The sequence below is a fragment of the Colobus angolensis genome, unplaced genomic scaffold, assembly GCF_000951035.1.
Source record: "Colobus angolensis palliatus isolate OR3802 unplaced genomic scaffold, Cang.pa_1.0 Scaffold383, whole genome shotgun sequence".
NCBI lineage: Eukaryota > Metazoa > Chordata > Mammalia > Primates > Cercopithecidae > Colobus > Colobus angolensis.
In genome coordinates, this window is record NW_012117188.1 from 1,147,255 (window position 1) to 1,171,742 (window position 24,488).

Consider the following 24,488-nt stretch of genomic DNA (forward strand, 5'->3'; position numbering starts at 1 on the left):
GAATTTTTTTATATGTATGGTATAAAGCATAAATCAATTTTTTTACTATTAAGAATGCTTTTATTATATTTTATTTTATTTTATTCTATTTTTATTTTTCCATAAGTTATTGAGGTACAGGTGGTATTTGGTTATATGAGTAGGTTCTTTAGTGGTGATTTGTGAGATTCTGGTGCACCCATCACCCGAGCAGCATACACTGCACCATATTTGTTGTCTTTTATCCCTCATCCCCCTCCCTCCCTTTCCTCAAGTCCCCAAATTCCATTATATCATTCTTATGCCTTTGCATCCTCATAGCTTAGCCCCCATTTATCAGTGGGAACATACCATGTTTGGTTCTCCATTCCTGAGTTACTTCACTTAGAATAATAGTCTCTAATCTCATCCAAGTCATGCCATTGATTCATTCCTTTCTATGGTTGAGTAGTATTCCATCATATATATATGATATATATATGTATGTGTATATATATGTGTGTGTGTATATATATATGTGTGTTTGTGTGTGTGTGTGTGTATATATATACACACACACCATATATATACACACCAGTTTCTTTATCCACTCGTTGATTGATGAGCGTTCGGGTTGGTTCCAGGATTTTTCAATTGCAAATTGTGCTGCTATAAACATGTGTGCAAGTACCTTTTTCGTATAATGACTTCTTTTCCTCTGTGTAGATACCCAGTAGTAGGATTGCTGAATCAAATGGTAGTTCTACTTTAGTTCTTTAAGGAATCTCCACACTCTTTTCCATAGTGGCTGTACTAGTTTACATTCCCACCAGCAGTGTATAAGTGTTCTCTGATCACTGCATTCGTGCCAACATCTACTTTTATTATTTGTTTTATTATGGCCATTCTTGCAGGAGCAAGATGGTATCACATTGTGGTTTTGATTACATTTCCCTTATCATTAGTGATATTGAGCATTTTTTCACGTATTTGTTGGCCATTTGTATATCTTCTTTTGAGAATTGCCTTAGCCCACTTTTTCATGGGATTGCTTGTTTTTTTTCTTATTGATTTGTTTGAGTTTGTTGTAGATTCTGGATATTAGTCCTGTGTCAGATGTGTAGATTGTGAAGATTTTCTCCTACTCTGTGGGTTGCCTGTTTACTCTGCTGACTGTTCCTTTTGCTGTGCAAAAGCTCTTTAGTTTAAGTCCCATCTATTTATTTTTGTTTTTATTTCATTTGCTTTTGCATTCTTGGCCATGAAATCCTTGCTAAGCCAATATTTAGAAGGGTATTTTCCAAAAATACTACAATATTTTCTAGTATTTTGATAGTTTCAGGTTTTAGATTTAAGTCCTTAATCCATCCTGAGTAGATTTTTGCATAAGGTAAGAGATGAGGATCCGGTTTTATTCTCCTGTATGTGACTAACCAATTATCCAAGCATCATTTGTTGAAAAGGTGTCCTTTCCCCACTTTATGTCTTTGCTTTGTCTAAAATTAGTTGGTTGTAATATTTGGGTTTATTTCTGGGTTCTCTATTCTGTTCCACTGGTCTATGTGCCATTTTCGTACCAGTACCATGCTGTTTTTGTGACTATGGCCTTATAGTATAGTTTGAAATCAGGTAGTGTAATTCCTCCAGATTTGTTCTTTTTCCTTATTTCTTGCTTTGGCTATGCAGGCTCTTTTTTGGTCCCATAAGAATTTTAGAATTGTTTTTTCTAATTCTGTGAAGAATGATGGTGGTATTTTGAAGGGGATGGTTTTGAATTTGTAGATTGCTTTTGGCAGTGTGGTCATTTTCACAATATTGATTCTGCCTATCCATGAGCATGGGATGTGTTTCCATTTGTTTGGTCATCTGTGATTTCTTTCAGCAGTGTTTTGTAGTTTTCCTTGTCGAGGTCTTTCGACTCTTTTGTTAAGTATATTCCTAAGTATTTTATTTTTTATTTTTTTGGCAGCAATTGTAAAAGGGGTTGAGTTCTTGATTTCATTCTCTGCTTGGTCACTGCTGGTATATAGAAGAGCTACTGATTTGTGTACACTAATCTTGTAACTGGACATTTTGCTGAACTCTTTTGTCAGTTCTGGGAACTTTCTGGAGGAGTCTTTGGGGTTTTCAAGTTAAACAATCATATCATCAGCAGACAGTGACAGTTTGACTTCCTTTTTACCAGTTTGGATGCCCTTTATTTCTTTCTCTTGTCTGATTACTCTGGCTAGGACTTCTAGTACTATGTTGAAGAGGAGTGGTGAGAGTGGGCATCCTTGTCTTGTTCCAGTTTTCAGGGGGAATGCTTTCAACTTTTCGCCATTCAGTATTATGTTGGTTGTGGGTTTGTCATAAATGGCTTTTATTAATTGAGGTATGTCCCTTGTATGCTGATTTTGCTGACAGTGTTAATTATAAAGGGATGCTGGATTTTGTCAGATGCTTCTTCTGCATCTGTTGAGATGATCATGCAATTTTTCTTTTTAATTCTGTTTATGTAGAGTATCACATTTATTGACTTGCATAAACCATCTCTGAGTCCCTGGTATGAAACCCACTTGATCATGGTGGATTATCTTTTTGATATGTTGTTGGATTCAGTTAACTAGTATTTTGTTAAAGATTTTAGCATCTATATTTGTCAAGGATATTGGTCTGTAGTTTTCTTTTTTGGTTATATCCTTTCCTGGTTTTCGTGATGCTGGCTTCATAGAATGGATGAGGGAGGGTTCCCTCTTTTTCTATCTTGTGGAATAGTGTCAAAAGGATCAGTATCAATTCTTCTTTGAATGTCTGCTTGAATTCTGCTGTGAATCCATCAGGTCCTGGGCCTTTTTTTGTTGGTAATCCTTTCATTACCATTTCATTCTCACTGCTTGCTATTGGTCTGTTCAGGTTATCTAATTTTTCCTGATTTAAGCTGGGAGAGTTGTATTTTTTCCTGGAATTTATCCATCTCTTCTAGGTTTTCCAGTTTATGTGCATGAAGGTGTTCATAGTACTCTTGAATGATCTTTTGTATTTCAGTGGTGTCAGTTATAGCATCCCCTATTTTGTTTCTTAATGAAGTAATTTGGATTTTATCTCTTCTATTCTTGGTTAATCTTGCTAATGGTCTATCAATTTTATTTATATTTTTAAATAGCCAGCTTTTTGTTTTATTTATCTTTTGCTTTTTTTTTTTCTTTTAATTTTATTTAGTTCTTCTCTGTTCCTGGTTATTTCCTTTCTTCTCCTGGGTTTGGGTTTGGTTTGTCCTTGTTTCTCTAGTTCCTTGAGGTTTTACCTTAGAATGTCAGTTTGTGTTCTTTCAGTCTTTTTGACATAGGCGTTAGGGCTATGAACTTTCCTCTTAGCACCACATTTGCTGTATCCCAAAAGTTTTGATAGGTGTGTCATTATTGTTGTTCAGTTCAAAGAATTTTTTAACTTCCATCTTGACTTCATTTTTGACCCAATACTCATTCAGGAGTAGCTTATTTAGTTTTTATGTATTTGTATGGTTTTGAAGGTTCCTTTTGGAGTTGATTTCCAGGTTTATTCAATGTGGTCTGAGAGAGTACTTGATATAGTTTCAATTTTCTTAAATTTATTGAGGCTTATTTTATGGCCTATCATATGGTCTATCTTGGAGTAATTTCCATGCACTGTTGAATAGAATGTGTATTCTGCAGTTGTTGGATGAAATGTTCTGTATATATTTGTTAAGTCCATTTGTTCCAAGTACAGTTTAAATCCATTGTTTCTTTATGGGCTTTCTGTCTGGATGACCTGTCTAGTGCTGTCAGTAGAATGTTGAAGTCCTCACTGTTATTGTGTCGCTGTCTCTCTCATTTCTTAGGTCTATTAGTAATTGTTTTATAAATTTGGTACCTCCAGGAGTCAGGCGCATATATGTTTAGGATTGTGATATTTTCCTGCTGCACAAGGTTTTTTACCATTATATAATGTCCCACTTTGTCTCTTTTAATTGCTGTTGCTTTAAAGTTTGCTTTGTCTGATATAAAAATCACTACCCCTGCTGGCTTTTGGTATACATTGGCATGAAATGCCCTTTTCCAACCCTTTCCTTTAAGTTTATGTGAGTCCTTATGTGTTAAGGCAGCAGATACTTGGTTGGTGAGTTCTTATCTATTCTGCTGTTCTGTATCTTTTAAGTGGCGCATTTAGGTCATTTACATTCAGTGTCAGTATGAGATGTGTGGTACTGTTGCATTCATCATGCTATTTGCTGCCTGTGTACCTTGTTGTTTTGTTTTTGCTTTTGATTTTTACCTTGTATTTTTGTTTTATAGGTCCTATGTGATTTATGCTTTAAAGAGGTTCTGTTTTGATGTTTCCAGGATTTGTTTCAAGATTTACAGCTCCTTTTAGCAGCTCTTGTACTGCTGGCTTGCTAAGGGCCAATTCTCTCAGCATTTGTTTGTCTGAAAACAACTGTATCTTTCCTTCATATATGATGCTTAGCTTGCTGGATACAAAATTTTGGGCTAATAATTGTTTTGTTTGAGGAGGCTGAAGATAAGGGCTCAATCTTTTCTAGCTTGCAAGGTTTCTGCTGAGAAATCTGCTGCTAATCTGATAGGTTTTCCTTTATAGGTTACCCAGTGCCTTTGCCTCTCAGCTCTTAGAATTCTTTCTTTTGTCTTAACTCTAGATAACCTGGTAACAATGTGCCTAGGTGATGATTTCTTCGCGATGAATTTCCCAGGTGTTCTTTGTGCTTCTTGTATTTAGATATCTAGGTCTCTAGCAAGACTGGGGAAGTTTTCCTCAATTATTCCCTCAAACATATCTTCCCAAACTTTTAGATTTCTCTTCTTCCTCAGGAACACCGATTATTCTTAGGTTTGGTCGGTTAACATAATCCCAGACTTCTTGGAAGCTTTGTTTATATTTTCTTATTTTTTTCTTTGTCTTCATTGAATTGGATTAATTCAATGACCTTGTCTTCAAGTTCTGCATTTCTTTCTTCTACTTGCTCAATTTTATTGCTGAGACTTTCCAGAGCATTTTGCATTTCTATGAGTTTGTCCAATGTTTCCTGAAGTTTTGATTGTTTTTTCTTTATGCTATCTATTTCCTTGAATATTTCTCCTTTCACTTCTTGTATCGTTTCCTTGTGTCAGATTTCCTTGCATTGGGCTTCACCTTTCTCTAGTGCCTCCCTGATTAGCTTAATAAGTAACCTCCTGAATTCTGTTTCAGGTAAATCAGAGATTTTTTCTTGGTTTAGATCCATTGTTAGTGGACTAGTGTTACTTTGGTGGCGGGGAGGGGGGGTGTTAAAGAGCCTTGCTTTGTCATATTGCCAGAGTTGGTTTTCTGGTTCCTTCTCATTTGGGTTCCTTCTCATCCTGTCAGAGGGAAGGTCCAGTGCTGAAGGCTGTTGTTCAGATTCTTTTGTCCCACAGGGTGCTCCCTTTATGTAGTACTCTCCCTGATTTCCTATGGATGTGGTTCCTGTTAGCTGAGCTGAAGTGATTGTTATTTCTCTTCTGGGTCTAGCCACGCAACAAGTCTACCCGGCTCTGAGCTGGTACTGGGGGTTGTCTGCACAGAGTCCTGTGATGTGAACCATCTATGGGTCTCTCAGCCATGGATACCAGCACAGTATTTGGGGTGTCTCCTGCGTCCTCCAGGAGCCGTCCACTTCCTTCAGAGGGTCTGTGGGTCGTCTCAGGATTCCTGGTTCATTCTTGAAGTCTAGATCTATTTTTTAATAGGCTAATCCTAACACCATTTACTGAGTAACATTCTTTTTTTCATTGTTCTGTAATGCTTCCTCTGTTGTAAATTAAGATCCCGTAAATGCTTTGGTCTTTACTAGACTTTCTTTTTTTCCTGTTGTTTTAAAATTATCTCTCCCAACAAGATATCATATTGTGTAAGTACTGTATGTTTATAGTAAGCATTTTTATCTTGTACTGAATAATGGTAAGAATGCTTCAAAATTTCACTTTAAGTATGCTATTAGGTACTGTATAGCTTTTTGGCTGACTTATTTTTGTCAGGTTAAGAAAACTGCTCTCTATTTCTAGTTTATTAAGATAGTTTATCACAAGTATTAGCCTATAAATAATGGTTTTTATGCACATTAGAATAATCATTTGATTCCCACTTTTAAATTATTAATGCAGTAGATTATATTGATAGATCTGCCTGATATTAAACTATCCTTACATTCTTGATCTAAATCTTATTTGAATGGGATGTGTTACTGTATTCTCTCTCTCTCTCTCTCTTTCTCTCTCACTCTCTCTCTTTGTCTCTGTATCTCTCTTCCTCTTTTCACCTCTCCTCTGGAACATCTTAAAGCATATTTCGGTAAATTTGCTTTTTATAGTTACTGATTTTCAGAAATATTTCTTTGAGAAGTTAAAAATGCAAAGGTTGTCTTTCACTTTGTTTCAAATATAGTAATTATCTATGAATAAGAATCGTCCATTTTCTACCTATTGAGACTCAAAACATTCACAGAACATAAACCTACTTGTTTCAAATATAGTCATTATCTAGGAATAAGGATTGTCCATTTTCTACATATTGTGAATGAAAACATTCAAAGAACGTAAGCCCAAAATATCTCTTTCTTTTGTTTCTAACCTGTGGGAAGCCTGTCACTTTTCTAAAAGTTATGATCAGACTGAGCTTCACTCCCCTTTCCTGGGCTCTCTGGTAGAATATGCCCTCCTAAGTCCTCCCTAGTGTGAGTCCGCCCCTGTCCCCACCCATCCTTTCCCTCCACCACCGCCCCTGCTCCCAGGCTGCCCCACAGTTGTTTCTTCATGCAGCAGAAGGCTGCAACAACCACAAACTACCTTGCCCGTGCTCAACCCATGCCCATGTCCTCCTGCACCCCCCAGTCAAACTATCCATTCCCACAACAACCAATATCAGTGTTCCCATTTTTCATGCATTCTTTATCCTTCTCTCAAATAAAGCAGATCTAGCACATTTTAATCATCCTTTGCGACAGTCTCTACTATTTTCCTTGTTTTTGTTGTCTAGAATTTACTTTCATCTTCTGGTCCACATGAAATTTGTTCCATGTTGTTTTTTACAAGCAATATCTAGTTGAATTACCCACCATGTTTTACTTTTTTCTCACCATTAGTTCATTCGTCTAATAAATTCTTATTGCATGCCTTGTGTTGGCTTGCTATTATATGTGCCTGGAAATATAGGAGTCAACAAATTTGTCTGTGAACTCATGTAGTTGACAATCTAGTTAGAGAACAAAGATGATAAACAAGTAAACAAGTGAATATATATCAAAAATAAGTGCCATGGAGAAAAATTAAGTAGTATAAGGGTTGTTATTTATCTAGGTTGTCAGGCAAGGGCCTGTTACAGATGTGTGACGTTTGAATACATACTTGAAGGAAGTCTGGGAGAAAAGTATCACAGGTAGTGGGAATACCATATACTAATTGGGATCTTTAAGGAACATCAAAGAGGCCAGTTTTGTTGGAGCAGGATGAGCAAGAAGAATGTAGCGGTAAATGGAGGCAGAGATAGTGGATGAGAGTGGGGTTGAGAAAAAAATCAGATAGGACTTTCAGACCCCTGTAAATACTTGGTCATTTACTCTAAGTGAGATAGGATGCCATGACAGGGTCCTGAAAAAACAAAGGGGACATGTTCTTATTTTAGTGAGACAAATTTGGGTGTTGGGAATAAGGAGATTCAAAAGCAAAAGCAGGTACGCCATTAAGAAACTGTTATAATAATCCAGATCAATGTTGGTGGCTTGGGTAAGGGAGATAAAGATGGAGATGATAAGAAGTGATCGCATTCTGGATGTAATCTAAAGGCATGTCTGAGAGGATTAGTTGACAGAGTATTAGTTATGGGGTATCAGTGAAAGAATAGAGGAAAGGCCTGAGAATCTGAAAAGATGAAGGTGATATGAAATGGCCTACAGTCTTGAATGAGTAGATTAGGTAGTAAAATTGAAAGTCTGTTTATAGGTTTTATAAGTTTGAGATACCTATAAAACATTCAAATAAATTATTAAATAGTGAACTGGATATATGAGCCTGTAATTCAAGAAAGAGGTCTGGATTAAAGTTATGATTTGGACATCGTCCTACATATGCCATTAGTGTCATGATTCCAAATGAGATAATCTAGGGAATAATCATAGAGAAAAAAGGAGAGGAGGATAATTTCTGGTGATATTTCAATGCTAAGTGGTTGGGAAAATGAAGAGAACACAGTGAAGTTGACCAAGATGAAGTATTTACTGACGTGGAAGAATCAATGGGGAATGTCGTTTGAGATATAAAATTAAGATAGTGTGTCAAAGAAGGGGGAGTGATCCGTTGTGGCAAGTGTTATTCATTAGTTAAATAAGATGATTAAGAATTTGCTGCAATGTGGAAGTCATTGGTGACTAGAGCAAAACTATTCCATTGGTGTGAGGAAGATTAAAGCCTGATTTGAATAAGTTTAAGAAATTGGGCAAAGAGGAATTAAAGATAGGAGAATAAGACAATTTCTTCAAGAAGTTTTGATTTAGAGGGGAGCAGAGAAATGGGTCAGTAACTTCATGGGCAGTAACTTAAACAGGAGAAAAGGTCTTTTCCTCTTTTTTTAAAAGGAGAGAATTTTAGTGCACTTAAGGTGATTCTTGTCTTCCTGCAAAATTTTTCAAAATTTTATACATGCATATTTCTATTCCAATTGTTTCTGGAGTACAAGTGATTTTTGGTTATAAGGTTGAATTGTATGGTGCTGGTAAAGTCTGAGATTTTAGTTCATCCATCATCCAAGTAGTGTACATTGCACCCAATATACACTTTTTGTTTTGTCCCTCAGACCCCTACCCCCTCCTCAGTCTCCAGTGTACATTATGCCTTTGCATACCCATAGCTTAGCTCCCACTTATAAGCAAGAACTTCACGGTATTTGATTTTCCATTCCTGAGTTAATTCTTTTAGAATAATGGCCTCCAGCTCCATCCAAGTTGCTGCAAAATACATTATTTCCTTCCTTTTTTATGGCTGAGTAGTATTCCATGGTATACATATACCACCTTTTATTCATCCCCTTATTGTTTGATGGGCACCTAAGTTGTTTCTACATCTTTGCAATTGTGAACTGTGCTGTGATAAACATACATGAGCAGGTATCTTTTTGATATAATGACTTATTTTCCTTTAAGTTGATACCCAGTAGTGAGATTGCTGGGTTGAATGGTAGATCTGCTTTTAGTTCTTTGAGAAATTTCCATATTGTTTTCCACAGAGGTTGTACTAATTTACATCACTACCAGCAGTGTATAAGTAATCCTTTTTCACTACGTCTACACCAATATTTATTGTTTGTTTTGGGTTTTTGTTTTTGTTTTTGTCTTTTTATAATGGCCATTCTGGCTAGTAAAAGGTGGCATATCATTATGGTTTTAATTTACATTTCCCTCCTTTAGGTATTATTTAATGAGAGTCTTTTGGTGGTAAAGTATCTTAGTTTCCATGTATGCTCACATACACATAAACAGAGTCTTTAGTGACAGGCTAATTGGGTATCAAATTCTGAATTGACTTTTTTTCTCTAATACTTTTTTTATTTTTGTCCTGGCATCTGTTGTTACTAAAGAAAAATCTTCCACTAGCCCATTTGAGTTCATTAGCAGGTAATCTGCCTCTTATTTTAAGTACTTTTAAAGATTTTTCTGTATCTTGATGCCATAAGATAGATCTACTTTTTATTATACTTTACTTAGTAATTACTGTGGACTTTTAATCTGCTAACTCAATTATTTCATTTTATACAATTATCAGTAATGACCTTTTCTATAACTGATTCTTTACAGTTGAATTAAATCCTCTCTTTCTGGAATTCCCATCATATGTGTGTTGGAGCATCTCAATCTGCCCTCCAAGGCTCGTAACTGCTCTTTTAAATTTTTCAGTACTACTGTCTTAATTAAAAAAAAAAAAAAAAACCTAATATTGCAGTGTTTGGCACAGAAGAAGTTCAAAGTACAACTTTGCAGTGCCACGTTGACCAGCTATTCTGGTATTGGTTATTCTTTAAAGTTATTTTTAAGGTTAATATACCTTATCAGGCAGCAGGTCTCAAAACCTAGGGAAGCTTAAAAGCCTAAAGTCAGCCTGGAAAAAATCAAGCTAATTAAAATGCTCTCTCCCATTTTCTCTTCCTCCTATGCCCTCATCCCTAAAGAATAGTGAGGAAGACTTCCTTAAAAAAAATGTATAAAATAGCAGAAAGAAAAAGGGGATCCAGCAAACATGGGAAGACATACTTAGATAATTCATAGTAAATGTTCCAAATAATATTCAGCCTCACTAGTTCTCAAATCAATGTAAAACAATGGCAGATCATTTTTATCCATTAAATTAGTGGCAATAGGAGGAAAAGAACATTTTGCTGACAATTGTAACTTTTGCTGACAAAAGTGAAATTGAAATTCTTTTCTTGTCTGGTTTGAATCTAAATTAGGACAGTTTGAAAGCAATTGGGTGATATCTGAAAAATCTCATAAACATTCTACCCTTCCATGTAGCAACATTGCTTCTGTGAATCAACCATTAAGCAATAAATGGAAATAACAAACCAAATTTCCCCCCACCTCCCAAGAGATGTTTATTGTAACATTACTGATAATATTGAAAAATTAGAAGCAGTCTATATCAGTGACCCACCCTTGTTTTGACTGTCATTCACCATAAGAAAATATTAGGTCTACAAAGTAACCCAACAGCCACACTCATGCGTCAAAAACTTCCATATAAGGAAACTGTTCAATCCATTCCATTTATTTAAACAAGCCAATAAACAAAGCTGGCTTAGATCCACTAAATTGATCCTAAAACCTAGGAGTAGGTTATGACTCACAGTTTGAAAAGCACCAATCTGAATGTCCTATGAAAGGCATATGATGGAATATGAATTAAATTTGATATTCACAATTTTTTATTTTGTTTTTGTTTGGGGGTAGTTGGAGGGGTACTATGTTTCTTCAGCCAGCAAGGAAGATAATGTTTCCAGATAATGCCATATAATGGGGATTTACTGTAATGATACCAGCTCTGTTCTACTATGCCCAGCCATTCTCATGTATCTGTCTCTCAATACATCACGAGTCCTTTATGGATTCTTTTGTGATGTCTTCAAGCTCCCTGTCCATTCCCTTGCAACTTGTCCAAGCTGATAGAACCTGCCTGAATCACTCAGCACCTGATTTCAAGCATTTTATCTTGGTCAGCCTTTGGTATTAGGACTTCATTCTCAATCTAATCAATTAATATTAGCTTAGCTAGGTTGATTTCATTTGAATCAACAAAGAATTGCTAAAAGCTGCATTTCCTAGAAAATGTGGCAATATAATTGGCAGGTACTTGAGAGTCTCTAATGTTAAATGGAAAAAATAAATAAAAAATAATAAAAGAGACAACTTTTTATATGGAGCCTGTTTTCAGTTTTCTTTAGATATTTTGTTAGAGACAAAAAAGGAATCCAGAATTTATTTTATACTATATTAGTACTTAACAGATTTCTACATAAGCAAGTATTATGCATTTGTAATCAGAAAAAATATCAAAATTAGCTCTGTGGAAAATGATCATCTTGCAAGCAAGTGTCATGTACCCCTACTCTTGATTTAGCTCATCTTCTTGATGTAAATACGAAGTGTCTGTGACTGAAATTCTGTTTGAAGCAGAAACCTTCATGTTTGTCTTACAAATACCATCTTAGAGTACGTTGCTCACTATAAAACTTATTTTGGGAGTTGCGTATAAAAACCTGCAAAGATATAGTCCAGGCTCCTTTTCCCAAGGTCCTTCACTTTCCTACTCTTAGTATAACCATTATTTTGTAAAATTTGATAAGACCCCTAATAACTTGGGGTTTGGGAATTTGATTTGAGGTAACATGGCTCAGAGTATCACCTATTTTTTATTAAACCAAAAAAAAATTTCTATCTGACAAAGATGTGCATTTATTTTGGCCTTAATAATTCCCCCAAATAAAACTATTCATAAGTTCTAACAGTTCCAAGTACTTCTGGTTTCAGCACACTAATAAGATTTATAGCTGTCTTAGATAAGGAACAGTATCTTCTAAAGCTCATGGAAAAGCCATATCAGAATGCCATGTGTTCAGGTACATTATCTTTTCTTTATGATACCAAGAATAAAATCTCGGCTTATGTTTTCACACAAGTCTTGTGTGATTACTCTTTCCCATTACTCTTTCAATTGAGCCTGACAAATGAGATGAAAAAATCTTTCTCTTTCAAGGATGAACTAGAAAGACCTAGGCTGGCTGGTCACAAAATCACTGACTAGTTGGCCCTTTGTCTTTTTATAACCCCTCATTGTCTGGGATCCAACATCATAGTGAGTCTCAGACATGTTCCTCAAGTCTAGATAGACCTCATCCATGTGTTCAGTGATCCAGCCCATCAGCATCCAAGCCAGCAAGGTGAGGAGGGGAAGTGTAGGGGATGCTCATTTCCCTGAAGGATGCATATGCCACTTCCAATAAGGTCCTGCTCGCCAGAACATAGTCATGTGACCACAGTTAGCCACAAGGTTGGCTGAGAAATGCCTTTCGCTAGGTTCTATTACTAACTGAAAATAGGAGGAGTGAAAGTTGGGGATAACTAGTAAATATCAGTTAGTCCAAGTCATGGATTGTGGTATTAATTCCATAAGCAAGGAAAGTCATTTAAATGTTTTATGCAGAGGGATGCCATGATGATAATTATGTTTCAAAGCATATTTCTGTGTGTGAGAGAGAGAGACTGAAAGAGAGAGTGAGATAAATGGATTAGAGAGAATTTGTCTGGGTATTAAGAGGCCATTCTCAAATCCAAGTGAGAAATGGTGGCTAGTAATAGTAGTGAGGATAAAGGGGGATGGAATGGACTCAAAAGATACAGAAGAGATAACATCAAAAGATGAAACAGGGGCAGAGGATGAAGAAAAGACATCCAACTAACTCCTAAGTTTCTGATTTATACTGCAAATTCTGGAGATTAGGTGTTTATGGACCACTGAGTTTAGTTTTAGAAATGCGCTTTAGAGGTATTTGTCAGATAGGTGGTTTCTACACATTCAAAATAAGATTTCAAAACATATTAGCCACAAATTCACAATCAGCAAAATTCTCAGATCTGGTCATTGTCAACTAAACTATTAAAATGAATTTTCCCCTCTGAGTGTTTCTCATCTTAAAGGGTTTGTATGTATTACATGTCACAGAATGGTTTATTGCATATAAACATGGGAAAGCAAGCCAGGCAGAAGGATTCTTGTAACCAGCTAAAGGCCCAGCTAATAAATCATGAACAGTCTTCTTGTGTTAATAGGGTGGACAGGACTGTTGGTCACACACAGGAAAATGAGTCACACAGTCTTGTGTGAACAGCAACTCACTCTACACTCAATGATGGAAATGATTGTTCTAACCATGTGAGCGGCTACAAGAATTATGGCAAAGCTCCAGAGCTAGAAAGCTGGTCTTTTTTTTTTTTTTTCAATGTCACTCGAGTATGTAATTCACTAAATGTTTAGTATTTTATACTTTTTAGTTGACTTGTGAGCCCTTTCTAAAAGAGATATATTTCCCTCTATTAGAAGATAATCAAAAAAACCCTAAACTGCATTTTCTAAATGCTGTGTTCTCCTGCCCAATTGACCAAAATATACTTAGTTGATTAGGACTTTGAAGGGTTGGGGTGAGGGGACTAAATTAAGATGCAGGAATTTCAGTTTTCTAGGGGTTTTCTAGTCAACTACTTTGTACTGTTGACAAATGGTTAAATGTTTACAATGAAACTAAGTATGCTAGGATTTCTAATGAGCAATGAAATTTTAGAATTCATTTACTCATTAATTTCTTCATTTACAAGATGTGCAATGTGCTGTCTTCTGGGCATTTGGGATACTTTAATGAGGTAGCAGTGAGTACAACAGATGGTCACTTCTGCCTTTGTTCTTGTACTCTTTAGAGAAGGGAAAGGACCAAGATTCAGATACCCGATCACTGCTTTCAACCCATCCAGATCAGAGCCTTTGTTGAGTTCTAATGCTTAGCCCTCTTCTCAGCTAATTTGGCTGCCTCCATTGTAATAGGCCTCATGAGACTCCAGGCCTGGCCTTTGGTTCAGCAGGCAGAGCCCAGAGATGTACTGGGCAAAGGTCAGGGGATTTATTATATGAGGCAATGGTCGGGTGTGATTTAATTGACTCCTCTGGTACCAGATATGTGTGTGTGTGTGTGTGCATGAGAGAGAGATTGAGAATGATTGATTTTGGAGGAATTTTTGTGAAGGTTTATATATCAAAGCAGAAAGACCAAGAAGTTAGAGATTAATACATGCCAAGTTGTGACCAAGAAACTTCTGTGGGATCCCACCTCCAACCCCTCCCTCTCTGCCAGATTTTAACCAAATCAGTGTGATGTGATCTGCTTGCATACATGAGTGAAAGAAAAAGGAAATTTAAAAAGTTCTTGATATAAAGCCTGGAGGAAACAATACGAAAATCCAGCCTCTATTTCAGCAATATCTGCCGGACTATTGGTTAGTATTCCCTTACTGTTATTTATTGTTTGATTAAAAGGCTGATAGTCAGGGTTTTTTTTTTTTTTCTACTTACTTTCACATTTTTTAGATATAAATCTTTAACGTGGCTTTGACCAGGTATTTTCCTTTCTCCTCCCACTTCATTCTTCCCTCTTCTAGGTTAATTTCTCATTGTTCTCTCTTCCCCTTAGTTCTCTGCCCTTTTCCTTTCTACTCTAAGTGAAACTTCTATTTTCGTGTGCTGGAGTTTATAAAGTATTCTTATTAGGCAAAGAAAGCCTTTGGCTGCCTTCCTCCTTGTCTGGTCACCATCAAGATATAATTTTGGTTTTCAAAGGTTGTTCTCTGAAGGAAAGACTAGTTTTCTGAGCATTGAGACAGCAGATACATTTTGAGAAAGTCAACAGAGATGGTAATTTGCATTAAGTAGGAAATACTTAAGGGTTTTAATTCTGTTCCATGTGTTACATTTCAACAGTTTACATTAAGAAAAGTATTGTAAAGAGAAGTCATACAACAGTTGCATGTCTATTTTGCATCTTTAGTCTGAGAGATCGTCAGTACTTTGAAGGAAAGAGAAATAAGGCTTTGTCTCCTGCTTCTTGCTATACCTCTTTGCAGATTAACTCTGATGCTTTGAGTGTCTTACTGCATTACCTGATTAAAACCCATCCCATAATGCCTGATGTGATGGGAAACACTACTTACTCTATCTCAATGGAAAGCATTCAGATGAACTTTCAACAGAAGGACATGCTCCCACCTCTTCCAAACACCTCTTTTAAAATCGTGTCTATGGGCCTTTCTTCATGTCTTCAACAATTTGTTTAAAACTGGTTGTGCTAGGTAGTGGGCAATATAAAGATGATCACAGGAAAGAGATGACAATATCACTGATTCCTTATAGTGCTATAATAAGGGTTTGTCAAGGTTGTGATAGAAGTAGAGAGGAGAGGCATCTGACTTCACTTGGGAGTGGAGTTTTTGCTAAGGTGCTTCTAAGTTGAAGTGTCCTTGAGCTGAGGTTTAGGGGAATGAGTAGCAAAGATGGATTAAATGAGAAGAGGATAGGCGGCAGCAGGGCCAGAGGTGTGAATAGCCTGGAACCTTTGTAGACAGAAGAAAGGGGAGATTTGTGGAAATGCTGGAAGATAAGGTAGGAAGAGGCCACATCAGATCACACGTGGCTGGCTGTACCTCTCTAAAAGTTTATGATTTGTACTGAGGGGTTTGAAACAGAGGCTATAAATTGGCAGTTTAAGAAAATCACTGTGGTGTTAGTGAGAAGAATAGGTTTTTGCAAGATTCTAACTAGGATTATTTTCAGAAATTTACGCCCAGTTTAGTCCAGATATCAGGGCTAGTTTGGAGTAAATTTCTTTCTTTAATTACTCCAGGGCTCTTGTATTGCTTCAAAGAAAGTAGAAAGGGGAACTCACCCTCATTCAGGGAGGGTGGGCGAGCGACCAGCCAGCTGGGGAAGGCCAAAAAGCCAGGTCACCTTGTGCCCACACTTGTTATGATTTGTTTGTACTGTCTGCCGGATGATCAATGATATTAGCTACGACAGCACATATGAGCCCGGAGTAAGTGTGTCTTCTTGCTACTTGAAGTGCTTCTTGAAAATAGTGACAGGCTGAAGACAACACGGAATATTGAAAAAGCCCATTGGACCGGGAACAGGAGACCTGGTGCTGCTCCCAGCTTGGCCAGCACCAGCTCCGGGGGCTTAGACACATTACTTCACCTCTCTGGGCTTAACTTACCCATTTATAAAATGCAGCCTTTCGACTAACACTGTCCTTGGGGCCTTGTTCAGCCCTTGGCTTCTGTCATTGTGATTCTGCACCCCTCAAGGTTCCCCTGGGCCCCATCACTACTAACCCTAGGCTTCTAGACATGCTGATCCATAGAGAAATAGGAAAGCCATTTATCTTCAGTGAGTGTAAGCCAGAAGTACAGTTGTGTCTTAAGGAATCTAATCTAGTGAACATGGAAAATACTTTTCTAAGGAAAACAATTGTGATTGGTGTTCTGTCCTGAGCTGATGGCAAAAGGGAAGCAGGAACCACTTCATACATCTCAATCCCTCTGTTTTTTCCTTTTTATCCTCTTGAATGTTTCTGCCTGTTCGTCTTTCAAAAGTAGAGGGGAGTTTAAATGGGGATGCTGAGGAGATTGAGGGTAGCCACCGATGGAAGAGGCTTGACTGTGGGAAGCCAAGTTCTGCCACCTGACAAAGGGGCATGTGTTCAGTGTTTATTTGGCATAGCAGCTGTTCAGGTGGAGCCGAGGCAGAATTTTGACGTTGTTGGGACCTTCCATACCTTTCTGAAAATCTCTTGCACCAACATCCGGCACCCTCAGGTTATGTTCTGCTTCCCAAAGTTCATCCCGAGGGTCAACTTCTAACCCTCTGTTTTCTCTTTTACCAGAACTAACTTCTAAAGATGCAGAAATGACAACTAGATGGTGGTCTGGATGTTCCTGAGGTGGAAAGAGAACCTCCAGTGCCTCTGGCTGACATTATATCCACTGACAGGTCCCCTCCCACACGCATACATGTAACATGTTTCTGCTCACTTATCAAATACAACCCATGCTTTGGTGATTGAGGACAGAGTGGGGATTATAAGTTGATGCAGTAGGTCTGTGTCTTGCCCTGAGAACTTTACAAACAGCAACACAGGCACCAAGAACTCATCTGTTCCACCCACAGGGGTTTATCATCTTGTGACTTGGATATTGTGGAATATTTTATAGTAAAGGTTAAAAAAAATCAATGCAGGCACAGAGGAGTTAACAGCTAAGTTGCAGTGGGGAGTATGGAAGGCTTCATGGAGGTGGTGATATTTGAACGTGACTTTGAAGGGTAGGTAGAGTCCTGACTTGTCTGACAGTAGCCTTGAAAGTAGGGGAAACTTGACCATGAAGAAGGCTGTTGAAAGTCTGGAGAAAAGAAAAGGTAGGGGACTAAGACTCTAGGAGAAGGTACTACATTCCAGAGAGAATACAGAAGTATAATCCTCCCTCATGGTGACAAGTTAAATGTGAGAAGGGATGGAGTAACCAACTGGGTGAACCCTGATCTCATTAAGCAAGATAAGAAATAGAAGAAATGAAACTGCATGTTCGTTATGTAGGGATCAGAAGCAGGTAGGAAATGCCGGCTTTATTTTAGACAGAGGTTATTTTAGGTATCTGTGGGCATCCAGGTGTATTATTTCCCTATGTCTGAAGCACATGTCCTTTGGTTCTTTAGCATTTTGATGATGATGCTACATGTAAACTGCCCCCTAGTGATTTTCTGTAAGTTTTCTTCCTCATTCGAGAGTAAAGTTTTAACTGGTAACATGATCACAAGTGGTTGAAAAGTTAAAATGCTAGTCATATAACTTTTCAATGAAGGGAACATGAATGGTTTGGTACTGTTTTACAAGATGTGAAAACTGATTTCACTTAAGTAGACTGTAACATAAAGTGTTTATGTGTCTGTCCCTTTGACTTTCTGGTAGGTGTATAGTCTCTCTGAATCAATAGTGACTCAGACTTCTGATTTCAAACCTCTTCGGGCATCCAACTGGTTTAGGAGAAACATAGCCAGGTCATTGAATTATAATTTCCTGAGTTATGGTGCGGTAGTCCCATAGGACAGTAAATATAAGCCTCCTGGGAACTGAACTTTTAATTCAGGAGGACTGAAAACAAGCTCTCCTAAGTCAAGATTTGCAAGGACATGTGACAATAGTCTAGCCTTCCCGCTTCCACACCATCTTTTCCTCCATAAATACGTGCTCCTTATTTTTCTTCTACTCTAGTTGGTTGTAGATTTTGACCTTGGCTGTTACTTTCCTACCAACACATTGCCTGTTTTTAAGTTTCCTGGTTTGACCTGATGTTAAGATGGAAAGCAAGGCTAGCAAACTGATGGAGATAGGGCCTTCCAGCCTTTCTCACTTTCCCTGGGATCATCTCATGTTGATTTACATGTTCAAAAAAATTTTTTAAATAAACAAATTGTATCAGTTGATCCAGAGGTGATTAGACTCTAGGGGCCTGATTTATCTTAGCCAAACTTAAGACATGGGCCAATACGCCAAAATGTCAATATATTTATTTGTTGGGTATTGCACTGTCAAGCAATTTCATTTCATCTGATTATTGTGTTCATTTTCCTGAAAGATAGTGAACCCAGAAAACAAGAATCAGAAGGTCATTTGACAACTGTGGAGCTGGAATAGAGGGAACTAAATGACCTTAGGGCATAGCATCATCAAGCTTTGAGAAATTATTGCACCTGTCTCTGTGTTGGGACATTCTTTTTGGTCCCAGGTAGTTGGAGGAGACAAAGCTGTAAATTATTTACTAGTTTTTCAACATTTCCTTATCATTTATTGTTAACTGATGGAACTACATTGTCTCTGAAGTCCCTTATGAATAAAATTGCTAGACATAGCAAAAATGCCCCTCTCAATATTGACATGTTTCAGTGGTGATTATTATCTTCCTGATTAATGTTTACGATCAATCTCAAGCTCTATAATGGACTCTTAAAGGCTGTAGCAGTTTTCTATTGCTTCCATAACATATTACCACACACTTTGTGGCTTAAACAATACCCATTTATTGTCTCACAGTTCTGTATGTGAGAAGTCTGGGCACACCATGGCCAAACTGGGCTCTTGCTTAGAATTTGCAAGGCAGAAATCAGTGTTGTTAGGACCTCTAAGGATGAATTTGCTTCCAAGCGCATTCCAGTTGTTTTCATGAACTGAGTTCCTTGCCATTGTTGGACTATATTCCCCATTTCCTTGCTGGCTGTCAGCTGGGAGCCGGTTTGTGCTCCTTTTACTCCTGTCTGCATTGCATCTCATGGTTTCTGTGTGCCCCCTTCCAGCAACAAGGTTCTATATACCCTCTTCCAGCAACAGAAGATCAAGTCTTTTTCAAGTTTCTAATCTCTCTGACTTCCCCTTCTGCCATATCTCATTCTGTTTTTACAGGCTCAAGTGATTACATCAGTTTATGCAGATAATCCAAGATAATCTCCCTATTTTAAAGCCAGTGGGTTAGCCATCTTAATTACATCCGCAAAGTTCCTTCACAGCAGTACCTAGATTAGTGTTTGAATAACCTGGGATGGTAATCTTGCAAGGGATCTTTTGGCATTCTGTCTATCCAGTCTCATCAGCAACACTTTGAAATATTGTCGTTACTTGAGTGATCATTTCTGTGACTAGCTGATTTCATCTATACATGTATATTCTTTTTATTTGCCATTTTGTAGGGTAATATTTTCTGATCTTAATTCCATATTTCAGTATTAAAATTACTTGACATAGATCCATAAATCATCATCTGTTGCAAAAAAGCACATTAATTGGTTGGTTGAATGGGGAAATTGTTATTTCTTTTCTCTTCTTCTGCTCGGATGAGGGCAACTTTTGGGGGCAGATGAGTTCTGTTGTGACAAAAGTTATATAGCACATTTGGTTTGCACTGAATCAGCGATTCTCAATCCTGGCCATGCTTTAGAATTATACAAGAAAAATCTTCAAGTGTCAATACTCAGTCCCTACCCTACTGATCCAATTTATCTATGATAAAACCAGAGCATTGATTTTTAAGTTCCCCAGGTGATTCTAATATACAACAAGGCTAAGAACTACTGATATGTTCCAACATTCTGTTTTGGAGATAAAGAAGTTGAGGCTGAGGATGAGAACTTAGTCACATAAAGTTCCATAACTAGTGACAGAAGTTCTGTCCTACAAAAAAGAAATTGATGGTTTAATTGTATGTAGAGTTCAGTGCTCAGTAATTATGTACAAAGTGAGTGTTGAGAAGATCTGGAACACCCTACTTCTTGCTTTAGTAGGAAGACTATTTCTTTCTATGACTTTAAAAAATTATCAGACCTTGCAAAATAACTTATGAAGGTCTCTTCTCAGCAGCTTTGGCCTGCCTTGTGAGTAATAATAAACACAGATCCATTCTACACTAGCTAGGGAGCTGGCCACATGGACTTCTACTACTTCTCTGTGTTTCAGAGCTTCATGGTACAATGCAGTAGCCACTAGCCACGTGTAGCTATTGAACACTTGAAATGGGACTAGTTTTGATTGAGATGTATGGGAGTGTAAAATGCATACTAGAATCAAAGATTTAGTATGAGAAAAACGGTGCAAAATATCTCATTAATACTTTTTACATTGATTACATGATGAAATAATATTTGAATATATTGAGTTAAATAAGATACATTATTAAAATTAATTGATCAATTTTTAACTTTTTTAATGTAGTTACTAGAAAATTTACAACTATGTATGTGGCTGGCATTTGTGGCTCACATTATATTTCTGTTAGACAGCACTTTTCTAGGGAGTATTTTCTATTAAAGCTGTTGACAATGAATGGTCCAAGTCCAAGCTATTACACCTCCTTTGATCTTGAAGAGTGAAAGGGGTACATTATAATCTTCCTGGAGATGAGACATGATATTGATCTGCCCTGTGTTTGCCATCTATCTGGCAGCCAGTCAGTCTGGCCAAATAGACTTCTATTTTTACATAGAAGCTTAAAGGAGGCAGGATTATGCCCCATGTCATGGAGACAGCACACTGCATAGCTCTTGAGTAATGTACCCAAAAGTAGACCAGGTGCTACTGGAGGTTCTAAGGCATAGCAATAAATATTACATCCCTTGAGCAATGTAATACAGCTCTTGAAGAAACTGCCATGTCAGCACTTGTAAATTATCACTGTCTTTGACAGGCCCTATGCACTGAAAATATTATGGTGTCTACCTCTCTTTAAAATTCACATCTAAATATTACTCTTTTTCTTCCTCCCTGTAGTTTGTTCTGATTCACTGCTACCCTGATTGTGTGTTTAGTGTGCCTACTTCACAATTTAAGAGGCATGGGAAAGTAAAGGCAGGCCTTGGAGAGATCAAGCACAGTTCAAAACCCTACCCAGAGATATTCTGCCTGTGTGGGCTTGGGAGATTTACTTAACCTCTCTGAGCTCCTCTAAACTTCCATTTTCTCATTTGTGAAATGAGCGTTTCTCTTGCAAGATCTGTGTGAAGATTGAATGAAATAAGAAAGTTCCTGGCACACTTATTTGATGGGTAGATATTGTGGTGAACATCTACTCTGTGGCAAGCCTATGGCTAATTGTTAGAATGTAATCGTGAGTGAGACACAGCTACTGCTTCCAGCTAAAAGAAGAGAAAGACAAGGAGCCTGGTAACATCAGGACATGAATAGTCATCAATGAATGGCAGTTATTATTACACAGCGCAGTGCAGGATTTGGCTTATAACAAAAATTTGGAAGGGTGTTCAGGTGAGGGAATTGAGACCCATAGTGATTAAATGACTACCTGTGTCACCAGCTCAGGCAACGTTGGGCTGGTGCCAGGTTACGGGATTGCTGACTCCTCCTCTAGTAATGCTTTCCCCAGGAGATCACATTGCCTCACTCTTGGTTTCACAACTTGTTTGCTTTAAAAGAATAACCTTGCCATGTTGGACTTGATAAAGGGAAAGAGGGGTTTCTCCCAATTTTTGCTCCATATGTTATTAGGGCATGCTAGTAACTAACTGTCTTTGAAAACCTACACTTCTGTTATGTTAACTCCAAAGAAGGCAGCAACACGTGCACTTCTTTAAGATATAAAAAGCATTTAGTATACTATAAATTATTATAGTAATCATTGTTAGATTATATCTCATCAAGATAATGAATGTTTTCATTTGAAGACTTCACTGTATGAGAAATTGTCTCCTATAGCTTATTTATCTCCTTTTAGATTAGGTGAAACAAAATTTTCAAATTTGAGTCTGAAGAAAATTCCAACATCTTTAAATTTGTTTAAGGAGCACTCCCCATGGTCTATATGATCTATCATAGTAATTAAAAAGTCAGATTTTAGAATGAGCCACTTGTAGAAAGAGAAAAAAAGTAGAAAATCAATAAGAGGTTTCATTTTTCAAAATCTGTTTTGGAAAAAATTACTTGGTAGGGACAATAGTGTAAAGTAAGATATAAGAAGAAATATATCGTTCAAATAAGTGGCCACACAGTTGGTTTTCTCTTTCATGTAACAGTCACATCTGCATTGTGAATTCATTAATGCACCAAGTGAATCAAGCTTAGTGAGTTGACAAACATCCACAGGGATAGTGGCGGGGAGGCATTGCAAAGTGCCATGTGGGGTCCTAGTGAAACAGAATGCTTCGTTCTTTGAGAAAGTTCCACTCTGAATAGAATAACTATGCGTACCGAGATCGGAGTATGGCCAAGCATTTGGCTACTGAAATGCCCCTTCTTCTTTCACTCCTCCATAAAGGAAGAGACAGAGACTCAGGTTCTTGTAACTCAGCTGCCTTTTTTGAGTTCTTCCAAGACAAGTTCTAACTTCAAGCCAAGCATCTTGTCACTGGGATTTCTGTATCTAATTTTTAGTTCTAGAAATCCATGATTTCACAAAACAAATTATCCGATCCTAACAACAACCACACAGAATTTTCTTAAAGTAGACAAGGGAGGAATTAGCCCCTAAAGTATTTCCTACACAATTGGAACTCCCTTTAGAAGATGTGCAATTGCCTGTACACCCAAGCACAAATGGGCTGTATTATTGCCTTACCTAGGATATACACACTTTACATTATAATGGTCCTTCCCTTTTCCTGAACCTGCATATGATGTAAGTGCTTGATTTAGGAATAGGGTCTTACATATTGTGACTGGCAAAGAGCACATTTGCTGATTGCTCTGCCACCTGCCTAGATGTATATTTATATATCATGAAGATATATAATTTATCTTTTATGATAAATTATAATAAAAGATAAAGATATGTAATATATCTTTTATGATATATAAATGAGGCTCTCTACTCTCAGTATACCCCATAGGAACATTATAAAACATAAATAATCTGTTTGTTACTACTACCAAGAAGACTTTAGTAAGTGTAATAACTAACCCTTTTGGATACATGCAGAGTGAATGCCAAATGCTTTAAATAAATTATCGCATCTAATCCTGATTTTTTTATGAAAAAGGGGAAATCTTATCATATCAATATTAGAGATGAGTAAACTGAGGTTTGGTAGAGCTAGGATTTTAACTTAGCTCTCTGTGACTCCAAAGCACATTCACTTAACCCCAACCTCACCCTCTCTGTAAATGAAGATTAACAATAGCATCTGTGGTAGAAGCTAATGTCTCCTGAGCTGGGAAAGTATCTTTCAATGATTATTAACTAAATGTGATCACCTGCCAGGGGATCAGATGTCATCAAATGAAATCAAGTGTCCAGGGTTTACTCAACAGTACTGTCTCTTACGTTTCGTATCAATGTTAGTAGATTGCTTAATTTTTGTACCTGTTACCTCACATGAAGCCTAGATAGCATCAGTCCCTTCCCCAGCCAGTGTGTACTGGGTCCAGCTTCTGGCTTGTGAATCCAATCAGTGAATTAATGTTGGTAGCTTAAAATCAACCTTGAAAGAGGTATTTACACCACAGAAATTGGCAAATGATACAAATCATGACCCTTTTTTTAAATTCCAGAGAGACAAGTGTTAAACATTTATCAGTACACCACTGTCTATGACTCAAATAGGGACATAATGTGAATAATTATACTTCTGAAGGTAAACGAATGCACACTGGGTACCCTTGAAAAAAACAACCTTCCACAGATACAATCATACCTAAGTCACCTAAGTCTTTAGTGAATGTTTTTGTCCCCATCATTCTGCTTTTGGGAGGACCTTTTACAACATAATCATGATGATTTAAATGTCTTTTGAATTTTTAAAAAATTACTTTATTTGTTCATTTTTGTTACAAAAGCAAATATGCCCACAGTAATCATTTAATGTTTTTGAATGCAAGTGCAGACATATAAACAATAAAATATACATACGAATGCTGCCAGTAGAAAT

The 24,488-nt window shown here is 37.2% G+C and overlaps 1 protein-coding gene across 6 annotated transcripts in view; it reads left to right on the forward strand.

Annotated features, from left to right (window-relative positions):
- The window catches only part of GHR (growth hormone receptor), a 339,415-nt gene that overhangs the window by 111,870 nt on the left and 203,057 nt on the right, over window positions 1-24,488 (forward strand). Inside the window, exon 1 of one of the 6 annotated variants that reach the window (XM_011954465.1) lies at window positions 14,038-14,135. The exons of 2 other annotated variants lie outside the window; for them this stretch is intronic. In XM_011954465.1, coding sequence (XP_011809855.1) covers window positions 14,075-14,135 — 61 coding nt within the window. In that variant the 5' untranslated portion in view covers window positions 14,038-14,074. Of the gene's footprint in view, window positions 1-14,037; window positions 14,136-14,196; window positions 14,519-15,550; window positions 15,678-16,070; window positions 16,108-24,488 lie in introns of those variants that run through there. 3 more of the 6 variants (XM_011954468.1, XM_011954469.1, XM_011954470.1) reach the window with 3 other exon arrangements.